At 38.8% G+C, this 27466-nt stretch overlaps 2 protein-coding genes across 2 annotated transcripts in view; one reads left to right on the top strand and one right to left on the bottom strand.

The window, feature by feature from the left end:
* Positions 1-6809, top strand: part of prss12 (serine protease 12) — a 37197-nt gene extending 30388 nt beyond the window's left edge. Inside the window, exon 13 of the mRNA XM_041785558.1 lies at positions 4942-6809. Within this exon, the coding sequence (XP_041641492.1) occupies positions 4942-5279 (338 nt within the window). The 3' untranslated portion in view covers positions 5280-6809. The remainder of the gene's footprint in view (positions 1-4941) is intronic.
* A 6058-nt stretch (positions 6810-12867) lies between these two features.
* ndst3 (N-deacetylase/N-sulfotransferase (heparan glucosaminyl) 3) overlaps positions 12868-27466 on the bottom strand; it is a 78401-nt gene continuing 63802 nt past the window's right edge. Inside the window, exons 8-15 of the mRNA XM_041784420.1 lie at positions 26321-26417; positions 25344-25467; positions 24614-24788; positions 24100-24270; positions 22455-22564; positions 17800-17902; positions 16726-16836; positions 12868-14013 (exon numbers count right to left, since the gene is read on the bottom strand). Of these exons, the coding sequence (XP_041640354.1) occupies positions 14005-14013; positions 16726-16836; positions 17800-17902; positions 22455-22564; positions 24100-24270; positions 24614-24788; positions 25344-25467; positions 26321-26417 (900 nt within the window). The 3' untranslated portion in view covers positions 12868-14004. The remainder of the gene's footprint in view (positions 14014-16725; positions 16837-17799; positions 17903-22454; positions 22565-24099; positions 24271-24613; positions 24789-25343; positions 25468-26320; positions 26418-27466) is intronic.

The raw sequence follows: 27466 nt of genomic DNA on the forward strand, positions 1-27466 counted from the left end.
GCAGGAGCAAACGCTTTTCATACCTTTTTTGTGTTCCCTTTTCAAAAAGACAGAGAAAATAAGTATGATAGGAATCTTTGTTGAATGAGACAACGGTGTCTTTTTGACTGTGCCAAAAAAAACTCAACTAATCTCTTAATAAGAGCTCTTCTGTGTCTGAGTCCGGTACTAAGTGGCAAGGGGAACACCTTTGAAATGAGAAAACAATGTAGCACGTATGAATGACCAAAAATAACTGAATATTCATCCATTTTTTTAAAGAGCCTCATTCAACTGCCTGTCTCATAGTCAATGCCTGCTTATGAAACAAGGATCATTCCATAACAGCTGTGGAGTTAAGTGTTTCGTTGTATGACTTTCCCTTGGGATTAATTAGTAAAGTAATGATCTACCTCTATTTATCTATCAATCTATCAGCCTGTTTTCTTCAAGTTTTCTCCTTGTTTATACATTTTATACTTTTACACTATTTTACACTACATTAAACCTGGGCCATTGGTGCAGCGACATCTCAGTTGGCCTTTGAAACTTTTTAGTTTACCACTAGCGCACAGCGTCATAGGAAAGAAACTGTGGGTGCATTTTTAACAAATTAAAGCATATCCTTCTGCTAAAAACAGGTAAGAAATCTATAAGCTCACAAAGAAGATCATTAAGCTATGAGCCTGCTGTGTTGTAAACAGGCATGTGTAATATGTTTACAACAATCCAGACTTGATGAGAAAAAAAAGGATGAATCAAGTCCTATCATATAAGTAATGGTTATTCCAAATCTAGAAAACAAATTAATCAAGGGCTAATGCTTAAATCATGATTGCTTAAGGTCCATAATTAGTGCATTGATTTTTTAAGTCACACTAACTGCATGGTTTATTATCCTTTACAGCCGCAATGATGTGAAGTAAATATACCTCCATGATGTCTCATTTCACTTTAAAACTTACAGACAGCTCAGTGGGCAAGTCAAGTCATCTGCACCTTGTGTTATCAAATGTATCCATTTTAAATGTTCTCTTTTTAATTTTTTAATCCATTACAACTTCCTTTTTCCATTGTTAAGTCCATTTCATTATCTTCAATCTACCCAAAGGTTCTTATTTGCTTTCAAATAAAATGAGGTCCGTGTCCAGGGTTAGAGTTAAGTAGTGGATGCAGAAATGGGTGCATTTGTGGGATGCCCCGCATTTTTTTTAGAGACCCATCCAGCAAAGGATAAACGGCATGTATTAGTCTGTGTTTGGATGTTTAGAGCACCTGAAAACAGGAATTCTGACTTTACATATTGACACTAAACTTCTCCTGTTTAACTTCAAGTAGTGAGGTTTATTATGAAACTAGAAACGCACTCAGAGAGCGCAGACCTCCGCCATTAGCCGTATCTCCCAATAGTGAAGAAACCTTTAAAAAATTCCTGGATCCGTCCCCATGAGCACCCCACCACAGCATTCACCAATTACTCTCTCCCTAGTGTGGTGGAAACATGGTGAAGCAAAGCATTGGCTTCGCTACAGGTGGACTGTCATGGTGAAAATAGTGCCTGCCAGTGCCAACAGATGCACTGACAGTCTCACCCATGGTCTTACTGGACGACTGGAAGTCATGGCAGAGGGTGAATATTCCTCTATTCCTCCCAGCATTGTGAGTATTCTTGCTACAGTTCGCTGTCTTTCTCTCTGTTACGCTCCGACTCGTCTCCTCAACTGGGCGTGCATCTTGAAACTCTATAAACTCCAAAACTTTGAATAGAAACACACCCAAAGTGCTGCTGGGATTGAAGTTACTCATGTCTGCCATCTCCTGGTGTAGAGTGGTAACAGCGCAGACCTCCGCCATTAGCCCTATCTCCCAATAGTAAAGAATCCTTTAAAAAAAATCCTGGATCCAGACGGTGATCCGGATCACTCCCAAAATCTAATCAGTCCTTCCTTATGCCATTTCTGACATTTCCTGAAAATTTCATCAAAATCCATCCATAGCTTTTTGAGTTAAGTTGCTAACAAACTAACAAACTAACTAACTAACTAACAAACCCACCCGATCACATAACCTCTTTGGCAGAAGCATCACAGAAGCATCACTCTGCACCTTTCTATGGGGAGCAGATCAACCCAAATAAGAGGAAGAGTGTGCAAAGCATCCAGTCAATTTTAAAATACAACACAATGCATGGACTCCAACTGTATCTTATCAAAATTTTAAAATTATGTCTGATCCTGTGGCAAAAGCCAAAGGTCATCATTCAGAGGGTCACAGAGATAACATGATGTCATGAATGGAGAAAAATCAACATTTGAGGTGGAAAACCATAGGATTTAATATGCTACCACACATTCTGTGTAGAAATCCTTTAAACTTCTTAAGTACTCACCCATGGTAGAAACAAAAATTCCTGGAATAATATGAAACAGCATATCAACCTCAGAAAAGCAAGGAAATCAGTTGTTTACTTACTGTTCCCCCTATAACTTGTAGTTCTCTCATGATCTAATGATCTCTTGCCTCCAGCTACTCAGGGCTGCACATTGTTTAAGAAACACATTCAGTGGGGATTAGTTCAACTATGTGCTTTATCTCTTATGTGGCAAATGACTTTTGATGTTTAGTTGACTTCAGACAAAGTCCTACCAGTCAGATTAAACTACGTTAATCCTTCTCCAGAGACACCACTGGTACCAGGGAGAACTGTGTTTCTTCTTCATGTGGTAAAACCAGTTTGAAAGTAGTTGCAACAGACTACACCCTGTGAAAAGTTTAAAACACTCAAAATATTTGTTGAAACTGATAATATCAAAGTTTTTAAGTAGTGGAAATACATGTTTGAGCAGACTCAAGTTAAAATATATAATTTACACTACAATCCCTAATGAGTAAATAGAACTCAATTTAAACTACAGTGTGGAAACTCTCCAACACTATTTTTCTTGAAGCTACATGTTCTTCATCTACTGCAGTTTTCTGTTACTCCTATCCCATACTTTAATCTTGTAAATTTATGTCAGGTCAGCTAAAGCGACTACACTGATAAAAATGTTCAGCCCAACCTACTTAGAAAAACCTAGGCAACTTTTTGCTTAAATTATTTTTGTAGATTAGCTAAATTAATCTTTGTAAAAAAAAAATACTACTCTGTTTTAGTTCAAGAACAAAACAATTGAAGTGAAATGTACTTACATTTATGAGTAGATTCAACAAGACTAATCTTTGTTTAACTTATTTTTTTTTTTAAGATTTATTTTTGGCCTTTATTTGATAGGACAGTGGATAGAGTTGGAAACAGGGGAGAGAGCGGGGAGAGACATGCAGGAAATAGTGCCACGGGCCGGATTTGAACCCGGGTCGCCTGTGTATATGGCATGCGCCTAAACCACTCGACTACCGGCGCGCTGTTTAACTTATTTTTTACTTTGAAATACATGTAATTTTAATTAAACTCAGCATATAAAAATGACTCATGCTTCAATGCAATTTAACACAGTAATTTGTATCATATAATTTAAGATCAGTCCCACTGGTGGTATTCATTAGAAATACTTGACAATGCTTGCAAAGCAAGTATCTGCATGTGTTTCCACAACTTCTTGATTTTACCTCATAACTGAAATGATCAGAGATGGGTTAAATTTTTGATCACAAAAATGAGACTGGCAGTCAAACTCATTTTTAACTCTTTTCACTCATGGTGCAAAAGTGTTGACCATGAAAAACAACAATAATCTATCAGAAAGATGAACAAAAGAATCCCAGCAGCGATCTCTGTACAACATTCAACATCTAAACTCATCTGATCACATTTAAACATATCAAACACATATAAACACTGTCCCAGTGCATCATGGGAAAATTATGCCGACATATCCCCAGATTTAATTCCCACCAATCTGATCTATCATCACTGCCATGCCATGTCCATTTATCACTAATTTGAAATACCCACAATGCATCACAGTGGGCATTTATTCATGGATAATGTAATATTTTGTAGTTTTGAAACACAGAATGAAACTGAGTAAAAGTAACAGTCAGGCTTAGTAAAAAGTAAACAAAAAATAATATGGTGTGTATTGTAGCCGAACGTCTGTATTTGTTTAGCTTGGAACCTGTGCCACTGTGGCATTTATCCACATAAAGTCCCAGTGTTTACGGTACAGTGCTAACTTGCAAGCCCTGTCCATGAAATTCTCTTTACAAAACTTGTTTAAGACAGGACTTTTATCTCCTGCTGGGAATCGGTAAATCACAGACTCATACAGTATGTTGGCTCTGACAAATGAAAGACAGTGAACTAATGCTTATGTTTGCTTTCATTTGGCAAACACCAAGAAGTTTTGCAAGGCTGAATAAACATTTGTGGGGCAGTAATATGGTGCCATATTTGGTTCAGTGCAACAGTGCTGTTTGAGTTAATTCATGTTTTTATGGGCAATTACCTTCACATTTTTCCCATCAAAAGATTAAAAATGTAGCTTACTTTTGGTGCTTTCTTCTATTTCTTTCCCCTTGAAACATTTTAGCAGGTATTGTGTTCACTGTCTTATCTAGTTTGTTAGCATACTATCATTTTCTGAAAAATACACAAAGTGGTCAAGGGGCTAAGGGATGTCAGAGGGTTTGGTCGTATCTTGACATTTACACCGATTAAAATAAGATTTTGAATGTATAATGGCAGTAGGGGGTCAAAACACTTCACAGCTGTTTCAGAATAAAAACAGATACAGGCATTACTCTTTAAGCTGGCTAATTGGCATGACTAAAACATAAAGTCTTGTCTAGTCGAGTCTGCAGACAACATTGAGCTGCAATAAAAGACGTTTCAAGGCTCCAGAGTAAAAGTTATTTCAGCCTACAGTCTGCCTATTAATCTCTGACATTTGACACATATAAACATAGACTCTCAAACATACCGCTCATTCTAAACTCTCACTCTTCCCCCCTCTTTCTCAGGCCGCTCATACTCAAAGACCCTGCAGCAGGCCCCCCTCTCCTTACTCCCCCGCCGTCACTGCCAGCAGCATTTCCAGAGCGCTTTCACGAGCCGCATGCTTTGTGCCGGCAGCATCCAGCCAGAGAGGCGTGTGGACAGTTGTCGTGGTGACAGCGGAGGTCCGCTGGTGTGCGAGCGTCCGGGAGGGGGTTGGGTAGTTTATGGGGTCACGTCCTGGGGCCACGCCTGCCGGACTCAACAGTCCCCAGGGGTCTATACGAAAGTCTCTGCATTCACCTCCTGGATACACAAGGTGATGGGTCGTGATGGCAGAAAAAGACGGGATGCTGAAAGGTGAAACAGAAATTACAGCTTACACTTGATCAGAGAGATTACTCTGAAGATTTGCACAAAAACTGAACAACCACATATTATAATATCATGTATGTGATGAATATAAATCGGATAACTTGACTGTAAAATCAAAAGACAAAGAAAAGCCTAACCTTTACACCTAAAAACTTTCTATACTTTGGAGAGAGGAAGGCTTTTGTTTCATTTATCTAAACCAGAAGCACTTATTTTAATGATTTTATTATGTGAGCTGTAAGATTATGAACAGTATTAAATATAAACTCAAAGAATGGTCATTACTTAAATATCTTCTTGTTATAACTGGACATGACACTTCATGTATGTATTTTTTATTCTTTTTTTTTTTTTGTTTGTTTTGTTTTTCTGTCAAAATGTTGTTTCGTTATTTATGCTGTTGAGCTTGTTAAAAAGGGACCACAGTATTAAAACCAATATGCATTATAAAGCATGCACCCTTCACACTATTGGCATGAATTTGGAGACTTGCACTAAAAACTCCTTTAACTTAATGCATGGTAATCAGTCATTTTTCCATAGTGTAATGTTCTTAAACCTCATTTCATACTTGTTTATGTGATGTTTTTTAATGTGAACTTTGTTTTATTGTGTAAAAAGCAGATTTTGTCTTAGTAATTACTCAGGCATTTATGCAGTTTAATCGATCAGTATCTGTCCCTGTCTCATTGCTGCTTGACAGTTTCACAGAAAAGAAAGGACTGAAGGGTTTCTCAATCAAAGCACAAGACAGCATTTCACTGTGTTGATTCATCTTATCAACACATGCAAATCTGTATTTGGGATAGTTTGAGTTGTCAAGCAAGACAATCTGGTACACTTGAAAAGAAAAACAGCCATTACACTGCCTTTTTTATTTTGTATTGATTATGTTGTTTTAATGTAATGTAACATTTATTCATAATCACGATTTTGTATTAAAAACTGTTTTGTGTTTAGTTATAACATTACAAAACCATTTAATTATGATGTCTTTTACTCACTGATAAAACCAGATTGGTTTTTGGGCATACTTTTTCCGAGTGGCTCTTCAACTTTAATCGAAGTGTCTGTCATTCCCACACAACTGGAACGTGAAAGAAGCTGGAACAGACAGAAGTGTTTGAGGTTTGTTTCTAACCACAGACTGTCAAAGTGAGCACCAGCATGTCAGACAATGTGAACACACACAGCAACGCACACTGTCTTCAGGAATTACAGCCATTTTCACGCTTGTCCTCATTTAGTAGGTAAACACATTGTGTGTACTTGACAATCATTTGAGAAATGGGACCAATTGTAAAGCTGCAAGGAGTCACAGAGAACAAATGTTTTAAATAATCTCTATAGGAGCTGTTTTATGTAAATAAGTGTGATTTTAAATTTATGACTGCTGCATTCAAATTGATTTTTATGTCAACTCTTCTCATTGTATCAAGGCACATTATTACTCATTGAAATGGTGTGTTTCTTTTTCCTTTTCTGCATGTTTCAAACTGTTAATACAGTGCCTATAAAAAGTATTCACCCCCTTTGATGTTTTACCCTTTTATTGATGTTATAGTTCAATCATGGTCAATATAATTTGGCTTTTTTGTTGAAGCAAAATTACAAATAAAAATCTACTGTCAAAGTGAAAGCTATCGTTCTCTTGCAGACTAAGATTGTCCTCAAGGATTTTCATATAGTTTGCCGCATTCATTTTAACCCTCTACCTTTACAAACCTTCCTGAGCTGGCTGCAGAGAAGCATCCCCACAGCATGATGCTGTCACCACTGTGCTTCACAGTGTGTATGGTGTGTTTGTGGCAATGTGCAGTGTTTGGTGTCTTGTTTGATTACCAAAGAGCATCATTTTGGTGTCATCAGGCCAAAGACCTTTCTTCCACTTGACAATGAAGTCTCCCACATGCCTTTTGGCATACTCAAGTCAAGATATAATATGATATTTGATATTTCCACTTTCCCATAAAGCTTTGACTGGTGAAGAACCCGGGTAACAGTTGTTGAATGCAGAGTCTCTCCCATCTCAGCTGCTGAAACTTGTAATTCCTTCAAGTGTAGGTGTCTTGGTGGCTTCTCTCTCTAGTCTCCTTCTTGCACGATCACTTAGTTTGTGAGGCTGGCCTGATCTAGGCAGATTTATACATATGCCATATTCCTTCCATTTATGATGATGAATTTAAGTGATCAACCAGTGGTGATTAACCAGTGACTGGACCTTTCAGATTTGGCCGGACCTCTGTTGAATTAGGTCAGACACTTTAAAGGGGGTGAATATTTATGCCGTTACATATTTTACATTACATATTATAATTAAATTGACATTTCCTTGTAGAATTTTGTTTTCACTTTGACATTAAAGAGTTTTTTAAATAAAAAGGCATAATTATGTTGATAATGATTGGTTTATTAAATCAATAAAAGCTCAAAACATCCAAGAGGGTAAAAACTTTTTATAGACACTGTAAGTCAGTAAAATCTGTTTCAGTGTTACCCTGTGCTGATTAAACCTGTGATGGACTATAGTTAACTATCGAAAAAAAAAAAAAAAAAAGCACGGGCAGTTGCAGTTCCAGCCTCAAAAGTAAAATTTCAATCTCTATCTAGCTCTCTTTAATATCTTAATATTGTTGTTACATACACACCAGTTTCATATGCTCCCTATTCATTTATTTTGTCAAAAGTAATCAAAAGCACACAAATCATAATCTTCATTTTTTAACATAATTCTTACATCTATAATCATTATTAGAACAGTTTCATTGGGTCTAAGAGAAAAACTACTGCTATATTTTTGAATGATAAACTAACACTGGTCTTTATTATAATTGGGTATAGTCTTTGTTATAATATTAAAGATTAATGCTGGTCTATTATAATGGGCCACCACAGACGGTATGGTCTAGACCTGCCCTCTTCATAAAGTGTCTTGAGATAACTTTGGTTATGAATTGGTGCAATACAAGCAAAGACTGACTGATTGATAATCTTGGACAATGCATTCAAATATGTTTGCTATGGTGAAAGTTGAATATATGAATTACACTAACTGGCTTCATGGATATAAAACAATGAAGCTGCTGCTGTCTCCACCCACAGAAAAGACAAAACTGGATTTGAATATAATGAATGTATAAGAAGTCAATGAGGCATTAATTCTTGATTTTCATGCATTCATAACACGGTGTCTTTAAAAATGTAGCATTTATGAAGCAAATTAAAGTGACAGCAGTTTTAATTTACATTTTCTGCTGTTGGTAGGAAAAATTTCAACCAAAGACATTTTTTTCACACACATGCAAAAAGATAGAGATAAATCTTTATCTCCAGAAGACATAACATACCACAAGGGGATTTTCAGGTAAAACCTGCAGCTGCTGTGCATTTTCTTTCAGCTTTCACTGCTTCAGTCCTGAGAGCTGCATATTTTGAAGCAGAGCGCTGTTATCCTCATGATATAACAGCACCCCCCTGTGGTCATTACCACACATAACAGGCCTCAGGTCTATATCAAACATGTAGTTCAGTCTATGTTTACTTGTACAATTTGTGTTGGCTTTTCCTTCGGTAATGTCTGATCTTTAAATAGCTCTGTTGACAGTTTTCTTCCATAACAATACAAAGAGGTTACAAAGATGATGCATCTTTTCTCACAGGACCATACCTCGTGCTCTTCCCTCTAATTTAGGCTCTCTGCTGACTCCTAAAGCTCGCAGAAGCTGTAATCTTTAGTCTCATGGACTTGACCAAACTCCTCAAACTTGTTCATTGGTTAAGTGCTTATTATGTTTTTGCTTTTTGCTTGTTTTCATCTTGGTACCTGCTACAAAGTCACCTTGAAGAAGTGCATTTTAGTTGTTTGGAGGACTTAGAACCAGAATCATTTGATCACTGCTGCTAACTTATTTTCTGACACAGTTTCTGCCTCTTATATATTGTTGCCAGCAACAATAGCTGACAGCCTCATTTGTTGTTAAAATACCTTGTAAAAGAGATTTTATTTCTCATTGGCAGTGTTTAATGGTAAAATTTAGGGTTAAGACATACAGAAATAGAAAAGTATTTATCTTAAGAAGATCATGAGGGAAAAACTTTTCACAAGCATGCAAAAGAGTTAAAAAGGGCCAGAATGTGTCGTCTTTTACCCTTTTCTTCCCTGATGAACCTCTGACTACACCTTTGTGAACTAATGAGTTTATATTTGATGTCACTAGAGGTGGTGCAGAACAGACGGTTTCACACACAGGTAATTTATTTCTGCTCATATCCGTTTCCAGCCCTTTAACTCTGGCAACACTTGGGAAAGCCAGTTGGGAAAGATCTGAAGATGATGATTAAACCTGAATGAGAGTGATCTCATGCACATCAAATTGGCAGCTCAAATCTCCCTCCCCTACCAGCTGCTTTTGAAGCTTTATAGGTGTGGGATTTGAGTTTCTTTCAGACAGATTATGACTAGATCAGCGAACACTGACTGTTCTTCTTGTATCTGGAGCAAAATCAGCCACTTTTCTAGGCTATAATGTCTGAAACTATAATCTACAGTGATGTTGAAAAAGACATGCTTTCCATACCCAGGTAAACAACGTCTTTTCTTGTCAACAATAAGATAAAATAATTGGATATAGTTACCTTTCCTCCAATGGTAGATTTACCACATATTACTGTTTAAAACAAACAATGACAGGATGTCACCCATCAAAAATGGCTTTTTCAATGAGCACAGCAAGTCAGCAAGTCAGTTAAAATACCACATTGCCGCTAAAACCTGACCCTGTGGCCTTGGCCATAAAGATTGAAACCTGCCGTCAAAGAACATAACTTAAATGCCTGAAATTACAGAGCGAGTCTAGCTCCTTACCAAGAGGGTGGACCTGTACAGAGATGGAGCTTATGCTGATAAAGATCTTGGAAAATCTAAAGTCATGTAAAATTAATCTTTTATCCTTATGAGTTAGTTGGTCCTTTACGGAAAATGTTTTTTCTTTATATCTCCCTAGACATGCATCTTTTTGGCATTCCTGAGCTGTGAACGTGTCCTGCAATCCTGCCTCATGCTTATTTGTCATTATTGATTGATTATTGAGCAGTCCAGTCCTGCATTCCTGACACAAAGGCATAAATCTGATGACGGTGGCATTTTGTGTCTTCTTGGCTCGCTGTCACATCCTGTTTCTTTGGTAAAGTCAAAGCTTTCAGTCACATTTATAGTGAAATTACTGTCAATAGGTTGATGGTGAGCAGCTCTTAATAAAGTATAGTCTAACAAACACGACTTGGCATTCACTTAGTGCCATGCAGAACTTTAATATAGAGGTTTACAATGATGAAAGTGGGTCATGTATGTTAAAAACTGAGTTTTAATTTAAACTGGTTCAGCTTGGTGATATTATCTGCATGACAACAATACCTGCAGATATTAGCATAAACAGTGAATTATCAGAATTGTCATATAAGAGAACTTCTGCCAATATGGACAACTGATAAATCAGCTGTGAATATCAGCCATATGTACAAATAGGTTTGTGGCACGTTGGGAGGCCTAACAGACAAACGTCAGCTGAAGTTGTTTTTTTTTTTTTTTTTTTTTTTTTTTACTTTGTTCATCTTCATTTTTAAATTTTGCTCTAAGAACTGAAGTTTGTTTCTCAGTTCTTGCTTGAACTTTAAAGTGTTCTTTAAGGGCCGATGTTTGGTTTAGGTCAAAACTACATATATAAATATCTTTATAGGCCAGGCCTGCCCACAGATTGAATGGGCCCCTGAAAAACACAGAAAATAGGCCCTGCCCAGCTGTGATTTATTGATAATATCAATGCATGTGTGTTGGATCAGTAGCATCCTGGCTAACAGTTACCTCATTGTGGAGTTGAAAAGTGTACAAAACTAATATTGGTTACTTTTTTGGGAATTATTTATTTATTCTACTTTTTAACCCATTTCACCACTTTCCATCCATTATTGCCACTTTTAACCTATTATTGCTGTTTTTCACCAATTTTTTACCACTTTTATCCCATGTTTGCTCTTTTGCCCCTTTGCACCCACATTTGCCTATTTATTCGCTGCATTTCTGCCAATTTCAATACATTTATGCCATTTTGGAAATGTTTTTTTTTGTTTGTTTTTTTTGCCACTTTTCTCACATTTGATCTAATTTCAGTTTTCTCAAATTTTTTCCACTTTTTGTCTTTATTTTGCAATGTCATTCAGCAGATGCTTTTATACAAAGCAACAGGTATTCCTGGCATTAAAGACCTTGCCCAAGGACCCATACTGGACATTTTTGTTTTGACTGGGATTTGAACCCCCAACCTCCCATACCACTGTCAATAATAGAAACCACTGAGCTATCCAGCCTCCCATTTTTGACTCATTTTACTATTTCCTTGCCCTGCCATGTCATTTTTGCCTGTATCTTTGCATTTCTGCAACATTCCTTTGCCACTTTTTGCACAGTTTCACCATTTTTGCCCACTTACACTAATGATGCTTTTTGCCCATATTTCCCTTTTACACCCATTTTGCCACTACTTTTTTGTCTGCTTTTTGCCCAATTTTTGCCAATTTTAAATATAATATGCCATTTTTCCTATTAATGCAAGCTTTTTTTTTTTTTTGCCAATTTTAAACAATGTATGCCACTTCTTCTTGCCACCTCAACCAATTATAGCCACTGTTTTGCCCTTTTATGCCTATTGAAAACCCTTTTTGCCACTTTAGCCTATTTTTCTACTGTTTTTACCACTTTTTGTCTCTTTTCACAATTATTCTATTCTTAAAAAGAAAAAAGCTCAATTTCTTCTACTTTATTTTCTGGTACCCTGAAATGTGTGCCCATTATGGCCAAGCTATGAAGTTTGACATTTATTTCCTGATCATTTAGTTCAGAGTGCCCATCTACATTGTTAACATTATCGATAAAAAGGTCATTCTGTTTTCAGAAAAGAGGTTTACATTTTGAAAAAGGCTATATTGTACTACAGCATAAATTAATAATTAATTTGATAAGAATGGTTATTATTCAGGTTAAAAATACAACATCATCACAGCTTAACTTTACAAGGAACCATGATTTTGCTGACCTCCATGGGCCCCTCAGTTCTTTATTATCAGTAATGAACTTTTATCCTGTAAAAGCCACATTTTTTGGGTTCAAAGCTCTGAAGCAGCAGCGGCCTAACAAATGCGCTCATTTTTCTTTATATATTTGTTCAGTTTTACTGTCGGGTGACAGCGCTGTGTGTATGTTGCAGTCTGACTCATTGTCATGTGCTCGGTACTTTTCATTGTCACCCATGATAGTAAAATATCCCTGCTATTTCAACTGCACATAATTGTACAGCAGGTGAGCTGTAGGTGACTAATGCGATACCTGACAGACATAAATTCTTCACACATCCATGTGTCATGTGTGACACCTTTACTCACCTGAGAGGACAAACAGTTCATTGTTACAAAAACTATGGGACTTTACAATGGTATGTGTAGGCAAAGGTGTGTCTCTGCTTTATGTGGATCACCTGTGTTGTTTGGCATAGAAGAAAAAAAAACATCTCATGTTGTCAGTCATCTCCATGTCTTTAATTTTGGTTTCTGTGTTTGACATTTAGGGCTTTTTTTGCATTCAAATTGAAGCTCAACAATGTAGGCCACTGGTTCTTAAAAAGGAATAAAAAGGAGGTTAAGACTTGATGAAACATAAATTGCCTGCGGGTATAGAAGCTACTTAAAGGGTCTCGGAATTAAGTGTCATCTCCATTAGGCTTGTTTTGGTCAGTTTTCATCCCTGCGGACTCATGTCTTCTTGGTCCTTAGCACTGAAATCATGAGCGCTCATGCTGTGCTAAACGGACATGGTGTTCTTCCACATGGCTCGTCACAGGAAAATGAGTGGGCAAACGCATCTTGCTTCACTAACTCTTTTCCAGTCTATACTCTCCAGTGACATCTCTAAGGGTGAATAGATTGACTGGAAACTAGAGCTTCAATTTAAAAAATAACCAAAAAAACAATGAGAACTGATGATGGAAAGTAACAGCCTGTCACTCACCCTGAGTCTAAGCACTTGTTCTCCCTGCTGATTCACTCTCATTGTAACAAAAAAAACAGCAAAACAGAGAAAGAAAAACAAATCTACATACACAGGGTGAATTTTTCCCTTTTTGTCTTGAAAATACATGGAATGGATCTTAGTGCAAAGTCATATCTCTTGAAACCACACACAGCTGACCAGCGCTGCTCTGGCATTTTAAAATTAAGGTGAAACAAAACAATAATCAGAGAAATAATCATCAGAGTCTCTGCAGGTCTGCAGTGAAGAGTTTACCATAGCTCAAAATAAGGTTTGAGCATTAAAGAGTTGCCTCTCATCTATCACAGTCCTATTCATCAGGCTCTCCTTTGTAGTCCCAATTTCCTTCGAGCTGTGTCAGTAACCTGAAACGTTTATTTCCTCCATCTGTCCGTCCATTCATTCCAACAATAGTTCAGTTTCAGCCTGTCCAAAGTGTGTTTTTTTCACTCCTGTAACCTCTGCTTTCTCTGGCAGGGTCACAGCTCCTAAGCGAGACAAGGCTCCCTGTCCTTGCCGTCACCTCAGGGTTCACTCAAAGGCTGCAGACAGTCGCATCTGAAGGTCAGGCGCTGCTCCTGGTTTCCTCCTGGTCGTCAACCCATTCAGCTTTACCCCCTGTTCATGGATGCAAAGGTTATCTAACCTTCAGAAAGAGGTCAAGAGAGGGATGGGATGGAGAGGGGAAACAGAGAGAGGAAGGGGAGGGGGGAGAGAAGTAATTTAATTCCATTCTGTTTGTTCACTGATTGAAAAGTCAGCCTTAGAAAGAGAAAGAAAACATGGCTGTGAATGGGTTTGAAAACCAAGCAGACTTGTCAAGTGGCCCATTCTGATACAAAAACAGTGAGTAGCGCGAACAAATCCTCAGACAAAAGACAAACAGTGTTGAGCAGCAAGAGAGGAGCTCTGCAGAGATCAGGGTGAGGTGTCTGTCTAGAAAAACACTTTTAATATGAAGCCTCATTTAAGTGAACACTATCAACACTTTCTTTTAAAGAATTATAAAGTTTACTCACCTTACTTACATCATTATATTTATTCTGTTTGTATTTAGCCTTATCCATCAATAATTATAATAAAATCACAGTGTTTTGTTTCCTATTCAGCCTTAATGACCAAAATAAACGATGCTACCTTTCACATTTAGCTTTTTAAGCTGAGAAGAGTCCTATTGCTTTCTGGTGTATATAAGCTGGAACTTTTAAATTGCCAGCTGTCCGCTAAACAGCTGATTAGTCACTGAATTACAGCTAGCTACTGCTTTGGTATCATTGATTCAATAAAATGTTTGGACAAGATTTAGATTTAGATCTATTTCAACAATGTTGAAACTTAAAATAAACATACACTATAGTGCCAAAAGTATTCACTCACCTACTTTGACTCACATATAAACTTAAGTGATAGCCCAATCTTAATCCATAGGGTTTAACATGATGTCAGTCCACCCTTTGCAGCTACAACAGCTTCAACTCTTCTGGGAAGGCTTTCCACAGGTTTAGGAGTGTGTTTATGGGAATTTTTGACCATTCTTCCAGAAGTGCATTTGTGAGATCACACAATGATGTTGGATGAGAAGGCCTGGCTTTCTGTCTCTGCTCTAATTCATCCCAAAGGTGTTCTGTCGGGTTGAGGTCAGGACTCTGGGCAGGCCAGTCAAGTTCATCCACACCAAACTCTCTCATCCATGTCTTTATGGACCTTGCTTTGTGCACTGGTGCACAGTCATGTTGGAACAGGAAGGGGCCAGTTGGGAGCATGGAATTGTCCAAAATCTCTTGGTATGTTGAAGCATTCAGAGCTCCTTTCACTGTAACTAAGGGGCCAAGCCCAGCTCCTGAAAAACACACCACAATCACCCCTCCACCAAACTTTACACTTGGCACAATGTAGTCAGACAAGTATCGTTCTCCTGGCAACTGCCAAATCCAGACTCGTCCATCAGATTGCCAGATGGAGAAGCACAATTCGTCACTCCAGAGAACGCGTCTCCCCTGCTCTAGAGTCCAGTGGCGGTGTGCTTTACACCACTGCATCCAACGCTTTGCATTGCAGTTGGTGATGTTTGGCGTGGATGCAGCTGCTCGGCCATGGAAACCTATTCCATGAAGCTCTCTACGCACTGTTCTTGAGATAATCTGAAGGCCACATGAAGTTTGGAGGTCTGTTGCGATTAACTCTGCAGAAAGTTGCAGAGCTCTGTGCACTATGTGCCTCAGCATTCGTTGACCCCTCTCTGTCATTTTACGTGGCCTACCACTTCGTGGCTGAGGTGCTGTTGTTCCCAATTGCTTCCACTTTGTTATAACACCACTGACAGTTGAATTTGGAATATTTAGGAGCGAGGAAATTTCACAACTGGACTTGTTGCACAGGTGACATCCTATTACAGTACCACGCTGGAATTCACTGAGCTCCTGAGAGCGACCCATTCTTTCACAAAATTTGTTTGTAGAAACAGTCTGCATGCCTAAGTGCTTGGTTTTATACACCTGTGGCCATGGAAGTGATTGGAACACCTGATTTCAATTATTTGGATGGGTGAGTGAATACTTTTGGCAATATAGTGTATTCTAAGGTTAAAATCTTTCCTTACAATTAAACTATGAAAAAAAAAATCTCTTAATTGTGATGAATCTTCTAGCTGGCTTCTTTTTCCCAAAGTGTGACCACTACTTATGTCTATGGAAAGCCCTGAGAGAGCTTTTTTTATTTCCTAGATTCCTGTTGCTGGTATTTTGTCATTGCCTCTCTGGTTGGTTCAGAAAGAATCTGTTTAACCCCCTGAGACCTCAGCTCTTGCGTCCGACACATTTTTAGTTCCTCCAACTTATTTGGATAAGTGGAATCAGATCAGCCTTGAGAGAGGGATGATCATTTTTCTGTTATTTTTGATTATGGACAACAGGGACTTGTTAAAACTAAGCATGAAGAAAATTTCCTCTACATGTTCTGAATTTCTTGGAAAATTTCCTTCCAAAATTGCTTTTATCACTGTGTGAACCTGTGAGTCAAGTGGCTTGTCTTTTAAGATATAAACAGGAGGGTTTTCATTCACACTGGTGCGTCTTATTGGCAGCAGGTTGATTTCAAAGCAAAGTATGAATGAGCTTACGCTGAGATCGCTCAGTCCTGGTGAGTTTTGGAGGTTAGATGCTTATAATAGTAGGAACAGAATTATTTTCAGATTTAAACTGTTATATAAAAACACATAACTAAAAAACACCGTCTTTCCACATAGCTTTAAGACAGCTTCCCTTGCATTTCCCTGATATAAATTGGTTTAGAAGATGTAACGCCCCCTTTTTTCAGTGGGAGTGTGGCATTGTGTGTTGCAGATTGTAATGCTACTGACCTTCTGAAGCTCCTCTCTTAGCCAGGAGGGAAGAGGCTGTCCGAGGCGATGCAGCAGCTTTGACAGCTCCACATTGTGTTCCCTGTAGTACCTGGAGAGATATGCGTGTGCCTGTAGAGAGATGAGGGGAAAAAGAGGGAAGGGTAAGCAAAAAGCGTATGAGGGAGCCGATATAAATGGGAAATAAGGGAGAAGCAGTGAGGAAATAAGACAATTAGGGAGAGAGTTAGAAGTTGGGTAAGACAGAGGGAAGTGGGAAAAAGGAAGGATAGAGGGAGGCAGGAGAGGGGGGTAAGGTTGTTTAGGGAGGAGAAAAGAAGTACTATGGGAAAACAAAGAAATTGAGATGGCAATGAATTGCCACAATCTTTAAATTAGTTTGTTCCTCCACATTAGGAGGCTCTAAATGCAGAGCTTTAAGAACAAAGCTAAGAAGGAAGAGGTCAGAGAGAGGGAGAAAATTACATGAAGGATGCATGAGATCCATTATCTCTCTCCCTCCCATGTGCATCCCTCATCTCTGCCTTTCCCCCGTCTCCTCCCCCCTCGTCTTCCCTCTCCTCCTGTCCCTCTGGTGGAAACTCAAATACAGTTTAATTACAGGTGACACTGCGGCGCAGCCATTAGCCATGTGTGATCACATGTGGAGAGACAAAGTGTATCCATGTGTGTTTGTCTTCATGTGGGAGCAAACGGGTGATTCATTGTCTGCACGTCTGCTCTCTCCTCTGTGGATTCAGTGGCCTGGGTGAAGATTTATGGATTGGATTTTCTCCCTCCACTTTCCTCTCTCCATCCTAACACTACCTCCATCTCCCCTCTCGTGGGTGTTGTGTCACTACTGAGTCCTCATAATTAGGTTGTAACTTTCTGGCTGAATCTGATTGGCTGACAGTTTCCACCCCAACGCTGAGTCCTGTGGGAAATTTTGCCACAGCAATGGGAAGCACAGTGGGCTGTCACTGTCAGTCAGACTGCTGCTTTCTCTTTATTATTTGTCCTTTTCTCTAACATTTCATAGCATTTTTATTCCAACTGAGCTGAAATCTCTTTTAATTAAATGTGGATGTTTACCTCTGGCTCCATGGGAGGGTACTTTCTTCCTTTGCTTTTCCCCAAACATTTAGTCTTTCCTCCCTCAAGGAGCTGGCACCAAAAGCCCTTCTGAGGGTCAAACCTGAGGACAGAGAGGCAGAAAGGAAAGAAAGAAAAGGAGGGAAAAATTCAGTATGTGAAGTTCAGCATGAAGCAGTGCTTCTTCTTTGAAGGAATTAAAATCGAAAAAGTGTGGCTATCTAACGCTCGCTCACACTCACATAAATGTCAGCACGTATTCAGCACACTCTCTGTCTATCTCCGACTCTCTGCTATCGGTGTCTCTGCAACTGACACACTGTCTCCTCTCATCTCTCTCCGCCTCCATCAGCCTCCCTCTGCAAGTTTCTCCTCTTCATCGAGAAGCCTTGCTCTTTTGTGGCTCTTTATCAGTCTCTCCATCTCTTTCTTTGTTTTTTTGCTTGTACTCAATATTGAGAAAACAAGTTCTGTCATCTTTTGATTTATTATACTGTTCTTTTAGTTTGAAGTGATTTAAGGCCTCCTAATGGGCAAACGTGATAATGTACTTGAAAAAATATTAAATGAACTACAGAATAGCCATTCTTTTGAGTATTCTTTATTTCAGTCTCCATTCACTTTGTTTAGCAAAGGATGTATAAACAAAACAAGGTTATCTGACTGATGTGTGTGTATGTGCAGAATCAAAACACTGGCCACAAAACCATATCATTTTTTTTCTAAGGGTCATATGGGTTGTGGAAAAGTACAGTGGTTTTGTTTAACACTTTTTTTTTCACTTATGTCATTTCTCAAGTTGTGCTCTATTTTTATGCCAATCTGAAGGTCTTTACACACTGAGTCTGTTATTTCTTAATGCAATTTTCTGATCCATAATCGTTTAAAAAATGTCACACACTCACACCTTGAAAACATGTCTGATGCCTTTATTTTTCTATCTATTGCAAAATGTGAAAAATGAGGCCTAATGGTCTCATACTGCTGCTGCTCTAAATAGCTAAGCACCCGTTTAAATGACTCGGACAAATACAAAAAAAACTAATATCAGACTTGTTCAAAAGAAATTTAACAAAAGAAAAAAAATATATAAATAATGGAAATTTCAGAGAAAAAACATATAATCATCACCTATCATATCACATTATATCATGTTGTAATCTTATTGTATCTTTTCTTGTCATCTCATATTATTTTGCATTGTTTAGTTGTACTTTATTGATTTTGTTATTTTTACTGTATCATTTCAAATTGTTTGCACTACTTGTATCATTTTGTATGGCATCTTGATTAATTATATACCATAGCTATGAGCTATGATGACAAACAATATTCAATAACTAGGGATGTATTTATGTGCATACGATAGAACCCAAATGCAAAGTTTGTTAAAAGAAAAATTGAATCTGCGGTCACTATTTCATATAAACACTGGCCAACCTGACATCAAAGCAAGGTATGCTCATATAAATACCTTTAGCTGCAATCACAGCACTATGTCAGTGTTAATAGATCTTAATCAGGCTTGCACAATTGGACACCGCAATTTTGCTCCATTCTTCTTTGCATAACTGCTCAAGCTCTGTCAGGTTTGCTCTGCCTTTTGTTTTGAGGTCTGGGCTTTGACTTATCCCTCCAGAACATTCACCTTGTCATTTTTAAACTTCCTGTGTATCTTTTGCTGTATGTTTCAGGTTTATATCTTGCCGGGAAATAAATCTTATTCCCAGCTATAGTTCTCTTGCAGACTGAAAAAGATTGTCCTCAAGGATTTTCCGATATTTAGCCACATTCATTTTACCGTCTACAATTGCAAGCCTTCCAGAGCCAGCTGCATCCCCAAAGCATGATGCTGCCACCACCGTGCGTCACAGTGAGGATGGCGTGTTTGTGGTGATGTGCAGTGTTTGGCACCCCCCAAGCATAGCATTTTGTCTGATGGCCAAAAAATGCTATTTTGGTCTCATCAGACCAAAAACAATTCTTCCACTTTACCATGGAGTCTCCCATATGCCTTTTGGTGAACTCTAGCCGAGATTTATTGCATTTTCTCCAAAAGTGGCTTTCTTTTTGCCACTCTCCCATAAAGTTCTGACTGGTGAAGAACTCAGGCAACAGTTGTTGTATGCAGAATCTCTCCCATCTCAGCTTCTGAAGCTTTTAACTCCATTAGTCATAGGTGCCTTGGTGAACTCTCTTATTAGTCATGGTCACGAAGTTTGTGAGGATGACCTGTTCCAGGCAGATTTACACATCCATCCCCTGACTTATTCTTTTCAATAACATTTTTTTCCGAGTTGCTTGGGGTGTTCTTTTGTCTTCATTGTGTAATGGTAGCCAGGAATACTGATTAACCAGTGACAGGACCTTTCAGACACAGGTATCTTTATGCTACAATCTCTTAAGACACATTAACTGCACTCAGGTGATCCCTATTTTACTAGTTGTGAGGGTTCTAGCACCAATTGTCTAGACCACTGTTGAATTAGGTCAGTCACTTTAAAGGGGATGAATATTTATGCAGTCACTCATTATATATAATAAATTTCTACTCATTTGACATTACTTTGTAGTTATCTGTTTTCAATTTGACATTAAGAAGGATTTTTTTTTGTCAGAAAAGCCAAATTATATTGACCATTGATTGATTTATAAAATCAGTAAAAGAGTAAAACACCCAAGGTGGTGAATACTTTTATAGGCACTTTAGATCTATGCAGATATACAGTATTTACATGCTTGCATTCAGCTGTGCATGCTAATGTGCATGTTACAGAACGGATCAGCATGACTGCACATGTGCTGTTTATTTTTTCAGTATGTCTGTTATATGGTGGTTTTTTATTTTTTTACTTTGTATGTATGTAAACAGACACATTGCTAATGCAGACGTTGCACATTTAAATAAGAGGTAAACATATTTACATTACTTTTACCATCTATTTGGCAGTCAGAGTATGGTTTCTGATGTGAATGTGACTGAAGGACGCAAATATTATTATTTATCTGTATGCATCAGCGGGTGAATAAAAGAGAAAAATCAGTTAAGTGCTTCTCCTTCACTTTTCCTGCGACAGGACAGGAGCGAGAAAGGAGAGAGGGATTAAATAAATAGGCTCCAGTGTTGAGGATCTGTCAGACGGCTGCCATGTCAAAAGAATGAGAGGGAGAAAAGAAAGATTAGGCTTTTGTGTGACTCTGTCTTCAGTGGAAACACACACGCATACAAATACACACCAACACACACACACACACACACACCCACACACCCACACACACACTGCACTCTTATTATTCTGTCAAAAGCATCTCTTTCCGAATTATTTGTATGCATGTGAGCTTGTGATTCGAGACAGAGGCACTCTCTGTCCCAGTCGGAGCTATAACTTCTCGATGTCCCTGTCTGGAGATTTGAGGGCCTGTGAGCAGATTGCATTTTGATGAGTGGTGCTTGAAAAATAAACTCTCTTGCAAAATAACTAATAGGGAACGAGATGAAATGGAGGCGAAGTCTATTATCTTTAGTTTTATTAATGCTTTTCTAAGCATGCCTACTAATATGTTTGATAGCAGTATTTGTATCTGAATATGTGGTATACAAAATCTGTCTGGAAGATTAATTACCTATTTTGTTGAGAAATACTCATATATGCGCCTAACTTGTGATTTTTACTTTAATTTTAAGACTGACATAATGCATTTGGCTCACAAAAATGACAGTCCTTCTTTGTCTTTGCCACTGACTCGTGTTTCTCTGCAGTTTTAGCCCTTTTGTGATTGACACTGTGCAGTGAACTAACCTTTTTGTGCTTTTATTTATTCAGACAGCTGTAACACAGACAGGCAGGCAGTGTAAGTGAGACAGTGAAAGCTCTGTAGGGATTTGATCCCAGGCCAGCAGTTAAGTCGGGCTCACACTTCAACACTTGGCAAGCTTTGGCAAGCATAAGAATTAAGCTGTTATTACCAAAAAAACAACACTGCTGATATATTATACATTCAGATGTTCATATTCTATATGTTCAGGGGTGATTGCTGACAGTCACTTTGATTATCACTGTTAAAGTCTAATAAAACAGCAATGGCTAACAGTCTTTTTTATCAAAAGTAGTGCTGTATTTCTTGACACCAACTCCTTTTAGCCCCTTGAAAATTTATCTTCTCTTACACTTTCCACCATGTCTTCTTTCCTTCATTGCATCATATTTGAAGCAAAAATCAAAGCCTACACTCATCAAGTTACCCTTTGGCCCCCTCTTTGGTCTCTCTCTGTCTTGTTCCTCTTGTATCCATAACCCCTTTTCTCTCTCTGAAGTGATCACACTGTGTTTGTAAAGCGGAGGATGCAAGGATGGATGCTTCAAAGGAAGCGCTGAACTGACCATCTGTTTTTGGCTGATGTTTGGTGCCAGGTGATGTCACTGTCTGTTGTGTGCTTCAGAGGATGACACCACCTGGCACCAAAGACAAAGAGGACTCAGCTGATTCACTTTCTAGCTGTTCACCAGTAGATGTCAGGCTTTGCATAGAGATGGCGTTGGAGACGTGTTAAAGCTTGAGTTTGTGTATCACTTCTATTGCGGAGCATGTCAGGTGAAAGGTGTCTTCCCCATGTTGGACTGGAGAGACTAAAGAGAGAATGAGGAGAGACTTACGTCAGAGCCTGGGAGTAGTTGAAGTGAGGAGTGACTCCCAGGAACTTCTGGACTTCATCCATCACTGCAGCAGGGTCTGATCTCAGCTGATGGCCATCTATGATCATCACCTACACACAGATTAATTTATACTGTTATAAAAATTACCCAGTTGATATATGGTAACTTATTCACAATTTTCAGCTGGTTCCTCTCATACTGGATTTAATCATGTAATGCTGTTTTCCAGGGTAACAAATCCTGAAACAGGGGATGGAGGGAGAAGGAATCTGACATATCTTTATCATGTTGCCACTTCTGGAATCGAAAAGATGCAAGATTGCAAGGATTGTGTAGAAAAACTGGAAAGTACAGTCAAATTATGCCTGAGTTTTAGGCATGTAGGTCATTAAGGATTCATCACAGGACCCGATATGCTACAACCCAGGCTGGAGAAAGGGGGTAGGGCAGCCAGAATCAAGCTCCACAATGTTGACAGGTTGACAGACATGATTGTTGCTCAACAGCCAAGGTCAAGTTTGGACCTTTTCAGCCCTGGTGATACACCCACCAGCGTTGTTCATGCCCCTGGAACAGCCATAGCATGACCAGGGGCTTGTGGCAACCCCACTTTCCACTCAGATGGTACTCTGGGCAAATGGTTCCCATCCCCCCACCCCCCATATCTAAAAAGAGCTGTGGCAAAAAAAAAAAAGTCTCCAAAAAATGACTTATTGCTGTCAAAAATACACATCAATTTGAATTGTTTTCATCATTAAAGCCAGACAAAATAGACAAAAACACAAGTGTTATTACCAAAAGACATCTGTATGAACCATCCATGTGTTTTATCATGATTTTAGGTAGTCTGAATGGCCTAATTTTAACAACCCCCCCACCCAGAATCTCTGGCACCCCCAAAGGGGGTCCCTGACCCCAGGTTGGGAACAGAGGCTTAATGCCAATTGTTACCAAAAATGGAAAAAAAAAGGTCAACATATTATTTCCAAAAGTTAACATCCATTTAATTGTTTAATTGATAAAATCCTAAGAAAATGGTTCTACACCTGCTTTTCTTACCAAAAGACCATTGTATAAACTGTTTATTAAGTGTCATATCATGATTTTACTTGATATATCTAGCAGAGCACACCCCTCACCCCAGGGGGTCCCGGATCCCAGGTTGGGAACCACTGTCCTAGCCCACTCTTACTCACAACATCCACCTCAAAGTAAGAAGTAGGTATTGGATCCAAAAAAGCTTAAGGAAAAGGAAAGAGGTCTGCACACTAGGAAGCTCCCATTTCAAGTATTTATTAGCAAAAAAGTGACATTTTGAGCTAGACTTACAAGTCTGAAGAAGAGCATATTGGCTCAGAAACACATCATTATGTTGCTAATAAAGCTTGAAATGGGAGCTTCCTGGTGTGTGAACCTCTTTGCAACCAGTGTTGCAAGTCTGACTGATCTCCAAGTGTTTTTCCATTAACAGTCTTATATATTCAGATGCTCTTCCATCACTGATCTTTTATTCCCCTTCTTTTGAAGATGTGAAGAGTAAACCTCATCTTATTAATCCATATGAAGCTTAAACACTACATACTGTATGATGTGTCAATGTGTTTGGTGTAGCAGTGGAATTGTCTGTATCTGTGCATGTGCATACCTGGTTAGCAGGATAGTAAGTGAGCCACCTCTCCAGATGTGTGGAGTAAAGACCAGGGATGAGGCAACGGTTCTGGAGGGAGCGAAGCTCAGCTGGTGCACCTGGTTTCGCACTGATGACATCATAAAAGGTGAACTGCAGGGCTGCGTGGTCCTCATGAGCTCTTTGATGCTAGAAAATTTAAAGTACACAGAGCTCACTAAAGCAGTCTTTATCGCTCAGCTTTACAAAAGAATTGATTTTGTATGTGGACAATAAAACTTTAGCTGGCACATTGTTGACAATTATGTCATATAATTAAAAAAGCACAACAGCACAATCAGGAATAACACTGAGGTATATAGATAAACCGGGCTTATAAACCCTAAAGCAGATGGACCATCTTGTATGGATACCTTCATTAATTACAGATGAAGCATGGTGTGATAAGGGAACCAGCTGTAGAGACTTAAAAATAACATGTGTATAGTCACAGGCATCTAATATATACTGTAGTATGGGTTTGTGTATGCACCTGATACCAGCTGTAGGCTCTGTCAGAGGGGTTGATGAGCAGGGTGATGATCTTGGCCTTTGGCAGAAGGGCTGCAGCTCGCCGCGGGGAGTCCTCTGATGGGAAGTAGTTAGCACTTTTTTCAAACAGGAAGTCTGTGCTAACATTAGAAGGCACAGGGAAAAACTCCATGTACCTAAGGCGACAGATACACCGAAAATCAGGAAGAAATATATACACACATGCATTACACCAATGACACGGTTTGTAGGAGAGCACGGCTGCAAGCCCTCCAGTGAAGTTATTGCAGATCCTTTCAAAGTCAGACACAAGTGGCAAAGTCACTGAGTTATTGTCTTAATCTGAGTGAAGAAAATGGGTCTAAAATAAACTTGACAATGTAATTGTCAACCTTTTTTAATGAAGAATTTTCAGAGTTAAATCTTTTCTGGATGACTACTGAGAATGCACCAGCTGTGTTCCTGTCATCTAAGTAACACATTATGGGTCAATTTAGGCAGCCATATGTCTGTTGGCTCATGTTTGCTGGCAGAAAACATCATTTTGAAGACAATGTTGGACTGTTCAAAACAGCTTAATGTATCATTGAAGTCTACACAGACAACTCAGTCTATCACAAGTCCCCTTGAATGTGCATTAGGATGTTTTCAATGTTTGTTTTCACCTTAGGATCTACCCTATAAAAAAGAGCATTTAAGAAAGGGTGTGTTGTGTATGTGCGTGCTCTCACCAGTCAATTCCTTTGTGGTAGTTGTTGGTGTTGAAGAACTGGACCTCCTCATAAGTCTTGGGACTGGGGAAGTTACTGGAGATGGAGGGATGCATGAGTAGGAAGAGATAAAGTGCAGTCGTCCCTGGAAGAAAGGGCATAATTCATAACCGGCTCATTAATTCAACTCAACAGAGAGTACTGCGTGTATGTGTGTGTGCTTGATCAGTATGTGCAAGAGCTGTCATCCACTGATCCATACTGGATGATTTTTCCCTCCATGAGATTTATATCTTGCTGAGCACACACTATGAGTGTGTGTGTGCGCGTCTGCAAAGATCACAGGCCTCCCCATCAAATGATTCAGGACCATTTGACACCAATCAGCAGAGGGGTTCTGGTCATGCCCTCTGTCTCACCCTCAGCAGCTCTTTCTTGCCCTGACTGCCACACATCATGCTACAACCCCTCTCACTCCATCTCCTGTTTGCTATTTAACATCTCTGACATGCACTACATACTGTCAGTGCAATAAACCCAGTTTAATCGTCTTGTTGCTGCTAATGCTGTACGATCTCTACTCCCATTTGATAAATTATCCCCTGGTTCATTAGCAGCATTTCAGCACCTCTTAACCTTTTAGACCAACCAAGAGTAATTCCTGAAAACACATGAATGCAACGCTTTCGAGCCAAGAAGCATTTATATAGATTTTTGATAATCTCCTCTTCTTCTTTGCCTCTTTGACAGAGACAAACTAGAGAGAAATAGAGGGAGAGGGTGGAGGCTCAGTAGTGTATCTCTATGCATCTAAAGCAGATATATGTGGGTGGAAGAAAGGAGGTAAGAACCTCAGGCTTTGTCTCCCTCTGACAGGACCAAAGGAGCGGATGGGATTAAATGAATGGGCTGTGATGTTGTGGATTCAGACACCTGGGCACACAGAACGAGGCTCTTTGTTGCATGTGCATGTCTGAGTGTGTGTCTGTGTGGCATACCTGTTTTCTGTGGGCCTATGACCATGAACTTGGGTAACCTGTCACAGGTTTTCTCTTTAGACCAGATGTCTTTGTGTCTTTTGTCATCACAAGGGTTCTGCAGAGGCATAGAGAGAAGGGTTAGCTGGCTAAAGTGATCATGTATGAATAATACATACAGGAACATACATGTCCATACTTCCAGGAGGATTTACTACTTGGAATAAATGAAGCTTTCTTACTGCTTCATGTGTGAGGCTACAGCAATCCCAAATAGGAATATAAAACACTGCATATTCATCAAGTGGGGCTCAAATATGCATGTATACATCACTTACAATCATCACTTTATGAGAGATTAAAAACTGAGGACAGATAACCAAGCTGAATAAAATTTTTAAGCCAAATCGCATATCGCAATCGCAGGGCTAAAATGCATTGGTAGAACAAGTTTAGATTAACACCCTGCCTCTCACTTTAATTACTATTTCAATAGACATTTTCTGAATGACTTAATGGCCTTCATCACTTGTTTACACAATCTTATTTAACAGCATGATGTTGATTTTATAAATGATGGTGCCATTTAGAGAAAATAGAAGATAAAGCAGGCTATTCTCTAGGGTGGGGACAATTTTGGAAAATACTGGCAATAATCATCTATCAATGTCTGATAGTGATATATTCCTCTGGGAATAGATGCCAATTGCTTCCTGATTTCAATATAGCCTAGTCTGTGGTATTTGCTGACATAAAACTATCACTTCTTGGTTTATAACATCCTCTTTTATTTGTTTTTGTAAGCCTCATTTCAACAGTGGATATTATGTTAGACAACAGCTTATTACTCTGGCTTATTAACTTGAAATATAAAATGACTTACTTGTTATTTTCTTTTAATTGATGAGAAGTAATTTTGGAAGGAAAAAAGAATATAGTATAGACCTCAGGCTTTTATCTGTTGGGGGCAAAAGTTTCAGAATACTGGAGGATAAACACCAGAACTTTCTCCTCTTGAAGCTCTTCTCTGACTACGGAGTCAGCGCTGTGTGTGTGTGTGTGCGCTCCAGCTGTGTGTGTCTGTGTCACCCACGTGAGCCAGGGGTGTGCGCTATGTCAAAAAAATATTTGGGGAATATTCCTTTAACACTATATGTTAATGGGGAA

This window comes from Cheilinus undulatus, linkage group 4, assembly GCF_018320785.1.
Source record: "Cheilinus undulatus linkage group 4, ASM1832078v1, whole genome shotgun sequence".
Classification (NCBI taxonomy): Eukaryota; Metazoa; Chordata; class Actinopteri; order Labriformes; family Labridae; genus Cheilinus; species Cheilinus undulatus.